Source organism: Lithobates pipiens, unplaced genomic scaffold (assembly GCF_037356315.1).
Source record: "Lithobates pipiens isolate NorthernLeopardFrog02 unplaced genomic scaffold, aLitPip1_a1.2 Scaffold_8, whole genome shotgun sequence".
Lineage (NCBI taxonomy): Eukaryota > Metazoa > Chordata > Amphibia > Anura > Ranidae > Lithobates > Lithobates pipiens.
This window is the reverse complement of record NW_027507903.1, coordinates 316,995,211-317,009,864: the sequence shown is the minus strand read 5'-3', so window position 1 is coordinate 317,009,864 and position 14,654 is coordinate 316,995,211. Positions and strand designations below refer to the sequence as shown.

Below are 14,654 nucleotides of genomic sequence, written 5' to 3'. Positions count from 1 at the left end.
TAATAAGCCCATAGAAAGTGCTTCAGTTACATCCTAAATAATAGATCAGATGATGACTGGCATCACAGAAACAAGCAGTGATGCAGTTGGACGGTGAAAGTGTTTAAAAGTAACATGAGAATTTTAATGTGTTTCAAGTTACCTCAGGTTTTCAAGGGCAGAGGAATTTGTTATCACCAGTCTTCAGAAACCATGAATGCATCATTACACTGGTGACGCAGTTCCACAAATAATTCGACATACATATCATGATTAAATTATCCTATCAAGGCTCTAGTGATGGTGATTGTTAGTGTCCAGGCAAAAGTTATACCTGTAGTGATGGAGTAAGACAATAGCATGTAAGTCTATTTTCTGTAAGGGTCATATGTGTGAACCTGCTGTGTATAAAAGAGCTGGAGGTACAACATTCAGAATATTTCCTGCACTTATATTTGCAGCAGCATATATTATTTAAAGGTTTAAAAAAAGTAATCCAACAGGCCCTGAAACAGCTACCACTTCTCTCTTTAAAACTCTATCTCCGGATCTTCCAATAAAACGCTGGATATCAGCAGGCATTGGGGATTGAGGACCTTTTCTTCCAGGGCCTCAAATACTTCCAACAACTCTCAGAAATCTATCATCAACCTAACAAAGACTTCTACACTTATCTGCAAACGTGTCACATTCTCTCTACCGTATCCCTAACCACTAATACAATGACGAAAGACCTGCTCTCACTCTGTTTCAATATATTTTTATTTTCAAAACAAATGAAAGACATCAGGAAAGAAAGATATAATGAGGGTTCTTAAGCCCTGAGTCGACCAACAATGTCGTAAGTATAACATATGAATACAGAATGGTCATACAATTATTTTACATACATGCCAAACAAAGCCTGAAATGTGAATCAAACAGAATGACCGAATATCCAATGTGCTCTTAGTATCTAGAGAATATTGACTTAGGCTTATGTAGTGGAAAGGGGGAAGGGAGAGGAAGCCTCCGCCACCCCAATAGGGATCATACTGTGGCAGAGTCCCCCAACACCCCCCCCCCCCCCCCCCGCCTGAAGAGTTGTTCATTTGTGCGAAAAATTCCAGTAACGTCCCAAACATTAAAAGGTTAACCAGTTAAACATGTCTGTTGGCCTCTGTGCCCAAGATATATTTCAAGTCTAATACAAGAGAGGCTACAGTGTCCATACTAACGGGAAAAAAATGAATAAAAAATAAAAAACTAAAAAGTTAGGAAGAAATCTCTGAACTATGTAACAATTGGGAGCAGCTGTACATAGAAACTTATGACATAACTAGAACCTGGGTGATGTCTGTCCTGGGCCTTAGTTAGGCCCATTTGAAAAAAGGTTGAAGCCTAACGAATAACAGAAAAATTTGAGAGAAAGAGAAAGAAGGTGGAAGAAAGAGATGAAATAGGATTAGGAGAAGGTGAATAGGAGTCGAAGTCGACTGGGGAGAGTGAGTGAGAAGTTGTTTCTCTTAAGGTCAGTGTTAAAGGGTAATGCCCACAAAGGTTGCGCATGGTTCCCATGTGAGTTTGAACTTGTCCGAGTGATCCAGGAGTACACTTGCCATCTTTTCCTGGTTCATAATCCAGGATATCTTTCTTTTAGCTAGGAGTGTTGAGACAGATGGTTGTTTCCAAGCTTTGGCCAGTGTAAGCTTGGCTCCTAAGATGATAAAGTAAATGAGGCGTTGTGTATTCTTAGAGGCCTCCTTCACTGGGAAGTTAAGGAGCACTATGAGGGGAGACATCTGGACAGAGATTGTGGTGATTTTGCTGATCCATGAGAAGATCTTGTGCCAGAACTGATGTATTCTGGGGCATGTCCACCAAATATGGAGCATATCACCTCTTAGATCGCAGCCCCGAAAACAAAGGGGTGATGCAGACGGAAATATTTTGGCCAGCTTCTAAAGGGACTAAGTACCATCTAGTTAGTACTTGAACGCTAGCTTCCACGAGGCAGGAATTGAGGATGCCTTTGTAAGATTGGGAAAAATATCTGTGTCAAGTGTCAAGTTTCCAATGTTGGGACAGGTCTTCTTCCCAGGCTAGCATGTAAGGTGTCTTGGATCGAGTGGAGGACAATGCCTTGTAAATCACAGAGATTCCCCCCCTCTGCTCACTTGCCTGGCCACACCATATTTTATATGCAGTTATTTGGGGACCGTTTGGAAGTGTTTTGCACTGTTTTTGTAAGAAATTTGAGATCTGAGGGAATAGGAAGAATTCAGAGGCTGCCATTTCTAGTTTACTAATACAGAATGCTTTAGAGAGTGGGCCCAGTGGTCTAAGAAAGTGTCCTATTCTGTATAGCCCTTTGTAAAGCCACCACTGGAAGGCTTTTATGTTAAGACCCAGGGGAATTCTAGATTTTGGAATAAGTGTTTCAGCAGTTCCTTGGGGGAAGTCAGTTGATTATTGCTTCTCAGGCCGTCCCAAACAGCGAATGAGTGTGAAAGTGTTGGGGATAATATTGGAGGTCTTAATTTCTTAGGGCTTCAGAGGTGTGTGTGGAGGGGACCGCCTGCCTCTCCATGTATATCCAGTCGGGTTGTTCCCAACGTGAATAAACTTCAGATATTTGCACTAGTTGGGCTGCTTGGAAGTACCAAAGCAGATTGGGAAGGCCTAGCCCCCCCTCCACTCTGGATCTAAACAGGATTAATTTAGAGAATCTGTGACCCCCTTTGCCTCATATGTATTTGATGATTTTGGCTTGGAAGCACTTTAGGAGAACTTTGTCAACAGGGATCGGGAGGGCTGTAAAATAGTATAGGATGCGGGGGGGGGGGGGGGGTAGAGTCATCTTAATTGTATTTATTCTGCCTAGCCAGGATAGGGAGAGTCCAGACCACCGAGCTAAGTCTTCCTCTAGTTTTTGGTAGGTAATTAGCTTGATGGAGGAGTTCAATCCTGGGGGTCAGTTTAATCCCCAGGTACTTAATTGTTGAGTCATTCCAGGTGAACCTAAAGCTCTCCCTAAGCCTGGCCAGGAGATGATCTGGGGTGTTAACATTAAGTGCTTGGGATTTATTATAATTAACCTTAAGGCCCAAAGCCGCCCCAAATTCATCTAGAAGACCAGAAATGTTGGGAAGGGAGGTTAGTGTGGAAGAGATAAACAGTAGGATGTCATCTGCAAAAAATGCGCATTTGTGGTAACGGGAGCCACATTGGATGCCCTGGATGTTCAGGTTGTTTCTGATGACTGTTGCCAAAGATTCGATTGCTATGGCAAAAATCAATGGCGAGAGCGGGCACCCCGGGCTTGTGCCTCTAGATATGGGGAAAGATTCAGAGTAAAATTCCTGCAGACGCACCTGAGCTGAAGGAGAGGAATGAAGGGCATGCATGACATTAAGGAATGATTCCCCAAAACCCCATTGTTTTAAAGTATTGAAAATATATGGCCAATAAACAGAATCAAATGCCTTTTGGAGGTCTAGGGAGAGCAGGCACCGCATCCATTTTTCTGACTTGGTGGTTAGGGCAAGGTTTAATGCCATCCAGGCAGCATCTAGTTTAGCAGTGGGGACTGTTCTTGGGTTGGCTTTGTGTTTTTTAGCTAAAGCTGTAAATGCCTGATATAACTTCTCAATGTTTGCTTTGTTAGTCTTGTTAATCTGGGAGGCTATTTGGATCAGGTGGCCTCTAATAACAGCCTTGTGGGCTGCCCAAAGGCATGAGGGACTAGTGTCAGGAGTGTCGTTAGTAAGGAAATCATTTCTGATTTGATTCTCAATCTCCGTTGCTCTGGCCGGATCACTCATAATAGACTCATTAAGTCTCCAACGCCGACAGAGTTTATGACCAGCCAGGCGCTGAAGTGTCAGGATCACCATGGAGTGGTCCGACCAGACCACATCTTTAATGTATTCCCTGTTTGTTAGTGGGATGGATGGTGGGGTGATGAGGATATGATCTATCCTTGTGAAAGATTTGGGGGGGTTTGAGAAATGTGTGAAATCCTGCATAGTAGGGTTTACTTCTATTCAAATATCTACCAGACCATGCTGGAAGATTAGCTTGGCTTTTGGGAGGCTCTGTTTGATGGGTCTAGTAAGGTGCTTCCCAGAGGGGCACAATTTGTCCAACCCTTAGTCAAAACCAGTGTTGGAGTCGCCCTGAAAAATCACTGTTCCCTCCAGCAATGGTGTTAGGGTTTCCATTAGGTGTTGAAAGAAGGCCAATTGGCCACTGTTGGCCTCATAATATGAAATGAATGAATATAATTGGTCATCCAGTTCGCCCACTATGAGTAAATATCTTCCTTCTGGGTGCCTGAGTTCAGATTATAGGGTACATTTTTAGAAATTAAAATGCCCACTCCCTTAGTTTTATCTTCAGCATTGACGTGGGGAATTTAGAGTGGATAAAGGATGGGCAGAATCGATGGGTAAATGCGTTTCCTGCAGGAGGACTACATCTACCTTTTGGGCATGGAGATATTGGAAAACGTTGCGTCATTTAATTGGGGAATTCAAACCTTGAGCATTATGGGAGACTATTTTGAGGGGTATTTTTGCTGGAGGGTCATTAACCATTGAGCAGAGGTGGGAGTCGCTCCGGTGAACTAGTAGCACTTACTGTAGGTATCCACGGGGCCCAAGACAGATCGCCAGATTAGGACCTTTGAGAGTGCCTGAGAGTGTTGGGGGGTGCCCCCCCCCAGTTGATAGTGATAGTTAATACATTGATTATGAGGGAGGAGAGAAAGGTAGAAAGGAAACTCGGAGGACAAGAGAGTCTTCCGTAGGGTGGAGGGGACAGAAGTTATGCATTACTCTGAAATCCCTCTATAAATCAGGGGTTAATCTTGTCTAGAGAAGGATAAAGTACCTGTTCTACTAGACAAGAAGGGGTGCATGAACACCATCCCAGCAGAAAGGCCTTGTTTAAAAGATAGTGTATAACAAGGATAAACCATGTTTAAAGGTTAAGGCAGATTTGGAGGTGAATATGCAGTGTTCAATAGTAAACATTAACGCAAGATATGTAACGATTAGGAAGATAAGTAGTAACCTGGATCCATAAAGACTAATGGGTCCTAAGGGTAAAGGGTGGGTGGGAGATGGGGAACGGTTGGAGATAAGGGGTCTCAAGGGATATGGTGCCCCAGAACAATATGGAGGAGAGGAGAAGATCCCCAGATTTGAGTAGGAGTAGTGGCTGGTTCCTCCCCCCCTCTCCCCCTTGCTTAGCTAGATAGGGGAAAAAGTGTAAACAGGGGGGAAAACCAGTATGTGTGGTAGGTGAAGAGTTCTAGTGAAGGTTTCCTCCCTGATTTGTGTCCCTCACAAGACCACCCTGGTGCACAAGTGGAGAGATCAGGACCTCCCAGTTAGCAGCTGGGAAGAGGTAAGGGCAAGGAAGAAAAACCAAAGACATTCAAGTCATGAGAGTCAGGAAGGAATGGTTTCCTTGGATTTCTTAGATCTTGCAGTTTCCCAGACCGGATTCAGGTGGCTGGTTGGGAGTTGTCTTTGTGCTGAGTTAGGTTGCGATCCAGGCTGTGGATGACCCGGGTCTTGGCTGATGACACCTAGTTGCAACAAGAGCTTTTCTCCTTCCTGTAGGGATCCGAAAGTGTATGCTTTGCCTTTCAATAGGAATTTGAGTTGGAACGGAAAGAGCCACCAGTACTTGATTTCTTTGTCTGTCAGGATTTGAAGTAACGGTTTTAAAGCTCTCCTCTTTTGGATAGTGGATGGGGATAAATCCACAAATATTTGCAGGTGATGACCCTGAAACACAATTTTAGACAAGGCTCTTGATTTCTGCATCACATCCTCCTTGACGGAGTAGAAATGTGGCTTCACCACGGTGTCACGGGGGAGGCCGTCAGCCCTAGGGGGTCTGAGAGCCCCGTGAGCCCGGTCAAGTTACGATCTGTGTTGCGGTGTGTCAGGGAGTAAGTCCTTTATAAAATATTTAATGGTTTCAGGGATTTCTTTATAAGATTTGGGGAGCCCCCTGACTCTGAAATTTTACCTCCTATTCCGGTTTTTGAGGTCATCAATTTTAGCATTGGCAATCTCTAATTGTTCTTGCAGTATCTGAATGCAAGCAGTGTTTTGGTTTGTTCTGAAAATGGTGGCTTCAGAGTTTGTCTCTATTATTTCCATGTGGGTTCCTATGCTCTGGAGGTCTGCTTTAATGTCACTTGTGATTTTGTTAGCTGTATTGTGCAGGCCTCTATCCAGCAGGTTTGCAAACTTGGCAAACAGGTCTGCCAAACTGACTGGCTGAAGTAGGCCTGAATCCCCGGGCTGTAGTGGTTGGTGAGGCTGGGGGTGGTGGCCTCCATGGGGGAGAAGTCCAGGTCTGCCAGAGAGTGCTCTATGAGGGATTCAGTGGTTATCGCCAGTCGTTGTGCCGCTAGAGAGGCTGGAGCTGCTGAGGCGTGATGGAGCTCACGGACTAAACGCCCATCTTAGATGCCACCGCGCACGCGCCTCGACATGCTCTCATTCTATGCTTCACCAACGACCAAATTTAAAGGGATCACTTTTATTTATAATATATTATCCTGATCCTGATACAAAATCTTCTAATATGACCTCAAGGGAATCCATCCTGCAAATTGACATACCCCTCAACTCTTGGTATCAAGCTGCACAAACATCCTCTCTTTTCTCCAGAAATGTTTCACATTGGGAAACAGTGAAAATATACTATCAGTGGTACTACACACCAGTCAGATTTGGTCAAATACTGTAAATCTATCTCATTCCCTGAAATGCTGGATGAAATATGATGTTGATGGTACTATCTTTCATCTCTGGTGGGAGTGCCATATTGCCCCCTTCTGCAGGAATGTTTCCTCCCTTCTTTATGAGACCACTGGTATTTCGTGTGTGTTTAACCCTCAAGTGTCTCATTTTGGTCTGGGTTTTCCTTCTGGCCTCCTAAATTTCGTGCTTGTTTACACATGTTCTGATAGCAGCTTATTTAGCCATAGAGCATGCTTGGAAAAACACTACCCCACCCTCCATATTCTGTTGTTATCTCTTCAATTAAAGAACATTGCCATGTGGAAATTCTTTTCGCTAAAACACACTTATTGATTGACAAAATTCCCAAATTTTGGCTTCCCTGGTTATCAGACGCCAGAAGAATATCACTTCCCGTTTTATTTACTACTTAACCGGTTCCCGACCAGCGCACGCCGATGTACATCGGCAGAATGGCATGGGCAGGCATATTGGCGTACAGGTACGTCCAATCTTCAATGCCGCCCTGCCATCGCGAGCACCCCGCCGGCGGCGCGCTCGCGTGCCGGTCAGGACCCCCGTGAGTCCGGTCGTGGGTCCCGTGGACTCGATCGCCGCGGGCATACCCGCGATCATCTCACGAGACGGCTGTATGGAGGAAATGCCGTGTAAACAGCATTTCCCCGTTCTGCCTAGCAACTAGTGATGCTGATCTCTGCTCCATGTGATTGGAGCAGAGATCAGTATTCACTAAAAGAAAGCCCAGCCCCCCCCCCACAGTTAGTAACACACCCCTAGGAACACTTAACCCCTACACTGCCACCCACTGGTTAACCCCTTCACTGCCAGTGTCATTTACACAGGAATCACTGCATTTATATAGCAGTGATTACTGTATAAATGACAATGGTCCCAAAAATGTGTCAAAAATGTCCGATGTGTCTGCCGCAATGTCGCAGTCACAATAAAAATCGCTGATCGCCGCCATTACTAGTAAAAAATAATAAAAAATTATTAATAAAAATGCCATAAAACTATCCCTATTTTGTAAACGTTATAACTATAACTATGAATATGTATGGGCCTAAACTGAGGGAAAAAAAAAATTTTATATATATTTTTGGGGGATATTTATTATAACAAAAAGTAAAAAATAATGCATTTTTTTCAAAATTGTCGCTCTATTTTTGTTTGTAGCGCAAAAAATAAAAACCGCAGGGGTGATCAAATACCACCAAAAGAAAGCTCTATTTGTGGGAAAAAAAGGACGTCAATTTTGTTTGGGAGCCACGTTGCTCGACCGCGCAATTGTCAGTTAAAGTGTCGCAGTGCCGAATCGCAAAAAGTGGTCCGGTCTTTGACCAGCAAAATGGTCCGGTCTGTAAGTGGTTAAGGATTTATTTAGGTGCTGCTGGCCTGATTCCCCTGTGATCGCTATAATTTTTCTAACCCTTGAACAGATTGAGCTACCAATTTCAGCTCATTCACAAATTCGCACAATTATATCACGTTATGGTGTACTTATATACTTCCTGATTCTCTCTATACTTTATCTCTTGTTTCATCCATCTTCCCCCTCTCCTTGGACACCACCTCTTTCTAATGAAGCGGTGCCCCTGCTACTCAATTGCATGTCCTTTTACAAATCTTTGCGTAATGTAGTGATAGTTATGATGATGTTATATTTCACTTGCTCTTATGAAAGATATTCATTTTCATATGATGGGGATGACTTGTCTTCACCTTTTTGTTTTTGTCCTCTTTTGCTTCTGAACTTTGTAAAAACATCATATTTTTCCCAATAAAAATTATTAGAAAAAACAAAAAAATAATTGATTTAAAAGTATTCCAAATATGTACCTAAATGCAGTCAATGAAAGATTGTGAAAGTTTCATGTTGGATGGGCACAGGCATGTTAAAACATGACTTATGGGACTGAAGGATTAGGCATCGTACATCAGGTGGAATATCAGGACTCAAGCAATAGGCAGGGTTTATCAGGATAAAATATGTGCCTGAAGCAACAAGCAGGATCTAGCAGATGGAACTACAGGACTCAAGCAGTAGGCAGGATACATCTGAGGGAATTACTGAAACAGGGAGCTAGAATTATTGGGGTGAATTATGGGGCTGAAGCACTAGACAAGATCCATCAGCATGAAATAAGAGACCGAGGCAAAAGGCAGGGTTCATGGGAGGAACCCTGTAGTAAATATTTTTTTTTTAGAACAAACATGATATACTTACCTGCTAGAGCTGCCCTAATCCTCCTCTTGTTGGGTCCCCCACTGGCAATCTGCTCCTGGCTCCTCCTCTTCTCAGTGTGCTACTATAGGAAGCCTACTGTGGCATACCTGCAGGCTTTATGCTGAGCCACGCTGCCTGAATCCATAGTCCCCATTCTCTCATCACAGGATTTGACTGAAAGCTTTTGGTTTCCACTGCCTAAGCAAAGCCTGTGACAGCAAGGAGAGCTGCTATAGACAGGCACAGCACTTGATCCAGTGAGGTCTTAGGTAAGAAAACAGGAGGGCATACTGTTACCTAAACATTTAACTTAAAAGAGAAGTATGGGCTTCTAAAAAAAAAAAAAAAATTCATATACGGTATATGATATATATATATACTCATCTAGCGCTGTATGCAGCATCGATTCAATGCTGTATCTGTTCCTCACCGGCTCTATGCGCTATGCAGGTACTATTTTTAGCGCTGTAGTGCTAAAATGTATATTTATATTGGACTGGGAAAGTAAATGTATGCCGACATCAGGAGGATTATGAAAATGGTGATGGAAAAGGGTGATGGAAATGTTTATGACAAAAGAAATTACATTTGCTACTCTTGTGATGATAGCTATCATCATTGTGTTTTGTATTTTTTAGAGCATAAAAATAAATCATAACTGTTTTTTTTAATATATTCTCTACCATAACAGCTGAAATTCAACACTGCCTAGTCAGCGCTGGTGATGTGGGATGCGGAGTCTTTGAATGCTTTGAGAACAACTCGTGTGAGATCCGTGGCCTTCATGAAATCTGCATGACCTTCCTGCATAACGCTGGCCGATTTGATGCTCAGGTAATATAATGATACAAGTATTAAATCTTTATCATGGAGTCTTCTTTATAGTTTCACTCCTGTACAATAATTGTATGACTCTCAAAAATCAAGTTCTTTCAGAAAAGTTTTTTCAGCATCTTTAAAATATAGGTGTGGACAAGACAGATTGTGGGGTGTGTGTTACTTCAAGTCCAACAGTCTCTACACCTTGTCATGTACCAAGCTGCTCTATTGATGCAGGAGATAACCCATCACAATTTAGGATCAATATTATTGGTAGGCATAGAAGGTTGGGAGGGGGGCAAGCTTAATGTTTACAGGAAAAGTGTAGATTTGCATAAAGTTTCAGCTGACTCTATCTGTGGATCTAGCGATGATCAGTTTTAATTGCCAAATGTTGTGGCCAGCAGGCCTATGAGTCGACTAACAAATTGATAACAGTAAATCCCTGTGTAACTAACAGTCTGTCTTAAAATAAAGTACACCGAGCCCCCGAGAGCTCCTTTTAGTGACCTATAAACAAATCTCTATATATAATAGAATAACAAAATAATGAGAATGTGAGCTTGTTGAATTCTGTCAAATAATATGATAATCATTGCAATGACTCAAAATATGTGTTTATTGAAAATGTATACTTTTCTATAACATTAAAATGCCCCCTAAAGTTTAGCCACAACTGAACTCTGGATCTAATACCTAAAACAAAAGAAATGCCTAAATGACCATATTCACATTACAGGATGCTGAAAATATTTGCACCAAAAAGCATACAGTCCCTTAGCGAGATCTAACAGTACTCAGATTTAAACACCAGCTTACATCAGATTCAGCATGTGTATGTAAATGATGAAAGATAGCTAAAGTATATGTATGTATATACACGATTTTAAAGTGAAACCAGAATTAAGACTTCACTAGGCAGTTCATTGACAGACCAATAGGAGAAAAATTATCAAGAGCATTTACAATAATAATCATCTCCTGTTGTTCTTGTGATGATTATACTCACAAATCCCACCCTGCGCAGGAATTTTCCAGCCTGGAACAGCTGTCTAAGTGCGGGCAGACTGAGAGTGATTGTCACTGCAGCAGGTTAACTGAACCATGAACCCTATGCTCTATAGCAGTGATTCTCAACCAGGGTTCCGTGGAACCCTAAGGTTCCTCCAGAGGTTGCTAGGGGTTCCTTCAGCATTGGGCAATTTCTGCCTCTCAGATAAGTTCCTACTGACACCATTGATCTTTTTTTATTTATATGTAAGGAGGTCATTCTTCCCAATGACCACAAGTGTAAGGACCATTCTTCCCACTGACCATTACACTATTGTATCATGATTTATAGATTTCTCATTTTTAGGGGTTCCCCAAGACCTGAGTACTATTTCAATGGTTCCTCTGTGTTAAAAAGGTTAAGAAAGGCTGGTCTATACACAGTAGAAACCATGTACCTTTCAAAGCATGCTCTGCTGCAATTCTGACCTTTAAGAAATGTCTGTGTCACTTGCTGCAACACCAAGACTGGAATGTAACAAAGTTATAAAATACAGTAGGGGCAATGTTTTTTTTTAAATTTCTATTTAGGGCATTAAGGAATGGTTCACAGACATTTCATGAAGTTCAATTGCCCACTGCACGATGCGAGGTGCAGGATTGCCTCGCGTTGTGCTGAAAAAACATTTTTTTTCAGTGGATAGTGCCCAGACACCACCGCAACGCGTTTGTTATTAGATTATTAAAGTGGATGTAAAAATTCATGAAATTTGACCTAGGCATAAATATCTGTAGTGTTTACTTATCTCTCTCCAAAGCCCTAAGTCCTGTGCTTTTCTGCTGTTTCATTCCTCTGTTATCAATATGATAACTTCTGATAAGTTCTCTGAGATGGAAGATAAAAGCAGGTGGAAATTTGTGTTGGGGTGGGTGCTATAAATAGATTAGCAGAGCGCTTGTCTTGTCACAGCAAAGCTCTGAAAGTATCTTCGTTCCTCTGCCTATGTGGAGTGGGGATGTGTGCCTTTCCTTCAATTAGCTGTCACATAGTGTATGCCAAGAATCCACTCCTGCTAAATGAGGAAGTAAAAATTCTACCACAATGTTAGTATTCTAAAAAATATTCCCCTTAACATCAGGGTCCAATCTGATCAGTTGTGCCAGCGGTTCGATGAGTAAGGCAAACGACAGTGGGGATAAGGGGCAGCCCTGTCTAGTACCTCTCCTAATGTCAAAAATTGCAGATTTATAGCCAGTATACTTTATGTAAGCTTGCGGGTTATCATATAAGGAGCAGACCCAAGCCAGGAAATGGTTCCCAAAGCCCCAACTGTGAAGCATGTAATTGAGATATGGCCAGGTGACTGAGTCAAATGCTTTCCTGATGTCAAGAGAAAGGAAACATGTTGGGATGTGTCTATTTTTGGCTGCTTGGGCAAGCAGTAGGCGTGTCGCCAGCTTTGCCAATTGGCACAAATTCGGTTTGGTCACAGTGTATTAATTGAGCTATGATGTTATTCAGGTGGGTTGCTAGGATCTTGGCTAGTAATTTAATTTTGAGATTTAGGAGAGAGATGGGGCAATAGTTTGTCCACAAATAAGAGTCCGATCGGGGTTTGGGTATCATAGAGATTATAGATGTCAGAGTTTCAGATCTAAATGAGTGTCCCTTAAGCAGTGAGTTGAAGGCATTTTTGAGCATAGGTGCTAGAATTGGTGCAAATATTTTATAATATGCTGCCGAGAATCTGCCAGGTCCCGGTCTTTTATTTGGTTTCAACACTTTAATGGCTGCCGTCACTTCTAGGATAGGACACTCAAGTAAATCTGGCAGCTATTGTGTAAGTGAAGGGAGGGTGATATGGGAAAACAGGTCATCTGCTTTGGCGGGGTCAAAGTCTTGAGAGGGTGAATAGAGTTTGGCGAGGTTTGAGCGGAACACTTCTAATATTTTAACTGGGTTACTTATATAAGCATTACGGGTTGTTTTTAATCACACAGATGTTGCAAGCTGATTAATGCCTCGTAGTGCACATGCCATAAGTGTGTCTGGTTTATGGCCTTAAGATAGGATGTATTTTGGTGTTTGTGGGCGAGTTTGTCAGTGGAATAGGTAGGAAATAGGTCAAAATCTAGTCGGGCCTTGTCAAGATGTGAGTTAGTGGTAGGGTTGGGGTCGGTCTGGAAAGCTGCGTGACATGCAGTGAAGTTTGCTTCCAATTTTTGGAATAGGATCTTGCGTTCTTATTTAAGGGATGTCGCCTGTTGGATTAATCTACCTCGCATGACAGTTTTGTGGGCTTCCCTTAGTGTTAATGCTGATATATCATCAGTAGAGTTATCAGAGAGATATTCTTTGAAAGCTATTTCAGTGTCTAAGCCGTGTGAAGGATGGGAGATAGTGGTATTATTAATACACCATGGGGTATCCCGAGTCCTGGGGATTGGGGGTTATTGTTTTACAAACTGCACAATGGTCTGCCCATGTAAATGGGGTGATAACAGAGGATATGATTTCTGGGATCATGCCCGTTATTAGAAAAATGTGGTTGATGCGGGAGAAAGATTTGTGTGGAAAAGAATAATGTGTGTAACATTTATGAACTGGATTGGCTTCACGGCAAGTATCAATTAAGTTGTGTTTCGAGAGTAGGTGTGGGAATGTCAGCTTGACCGGGCTAGAGGTTGCGGTTGGTGGGGATTTATCTAGGAATGGGAAAATTACTTGGTTCGAATCTCCGCAGAGGACCACCGTACCAAATGTGTGTTTATCCACTACGTGAAAGAGATCTGAGATAACTGCTGTCGGGCTCTTATTTGGAGCGTAATACAACACAATGGTGACTGCAGTGTCTGATATATGTCCAGTAAGAATCAGATATCTACCTTTATGGAACTTAATTTGTGATTGAAAGGGGAGGAACGATGGAATCCAACCAGGGCTCCTCATTGTTTTGTTGTGGCTGAAGCTATGTAGATTCGTGCATAAGAGGTACTGAGGAATTTGGGGGTGGATTTTTCAATAAAATGGGTTGTCTGCAGGCAGATTATATGGGCCTTAGCTACTCCAAAGGATAGGAACGCCTTAGTGAATTTATGTGCGCTATAAAGCCTTGAACATTCAAGGAGAGAACGTTTAGGGGGGCCATAACTTTTGCAAATGAGGCCTATCAGTGGAAAAAACATATCCTGAGAGAGAGAAAGACAGTAGCAGAGAGAATATACAAGAATAGAACAACCCTGTTGATTTCTAGCATAAGTGTTGTATAGTAGCTTAACATTAGGGTGTAGGAGCGTACTAGGGGAGTGACAGTCCCACAGAGGCTCCAAAGCTACCATCAGGGACCTGCAAAATAAGGGCAGGTAGCCAAGGGTAGTAAATGGGGGGGGGGGGGCAAGGTGTTCCAATGGGAGAACAGCCCCGGAGTGCACAGAAAAATAGTTAAACACAACCATAACAATAGCTTGGCATTACAAGGAACATAGATCAGTAGGTGGGTCACCCCTGGGGTCTAGATTAAGAGTAAAATATAAGGCTAGTTGTTATTAGAAGCCTTAATCGTGAGGGAATTACATAGATGCCCAGGGTCAGCCGAATTACAGTTAACATAAGTAATATCAGAATATCAAGACCATGGTAACATATGGATCTGCGGTGTTACTGTAGCAATGCACTGGAACCACCTTAAGATATCACAAACACACACAAAAAAGGGGGGGGGGGTCAATTAGGGTGTAGGACAGGAGATGCCAATAAGCTAAGTTCCAGGCACTGAGGTGTAATTTGGGTCAGTTAACTCCAGCAAATTTCAAATGTGCCTTAAGCGAAGCTGCGTTTTATCAAAGGTACACAAAGCTGGCCTATGGCTGCC

At 42.5% G+C, this 14,654-nt stretch overlaps 1 protein-coding gene across 1 annotated transcript in view; it reads left to right on the top strand.

Moving 5' to 3' along the window:
• The window catches only part of STC2 (stanniocalcin 2), a 45,002-nt gene that overhangs the window by 20,675 nt on the left and 9,673 nt on the right, over positions 1–14,654 (top strand). Inside the window, exon 2 of the mRNA XM_077472826.1 lies at positions 9,665–9,807. Within this exon, the coding sequence (XP_077328952.1) occupies positions 9,665–9,807 (143 nt within the window). The remainder of the gene's footprint in view (positions 1–9,664; positions 9,808–14,654) is intronic.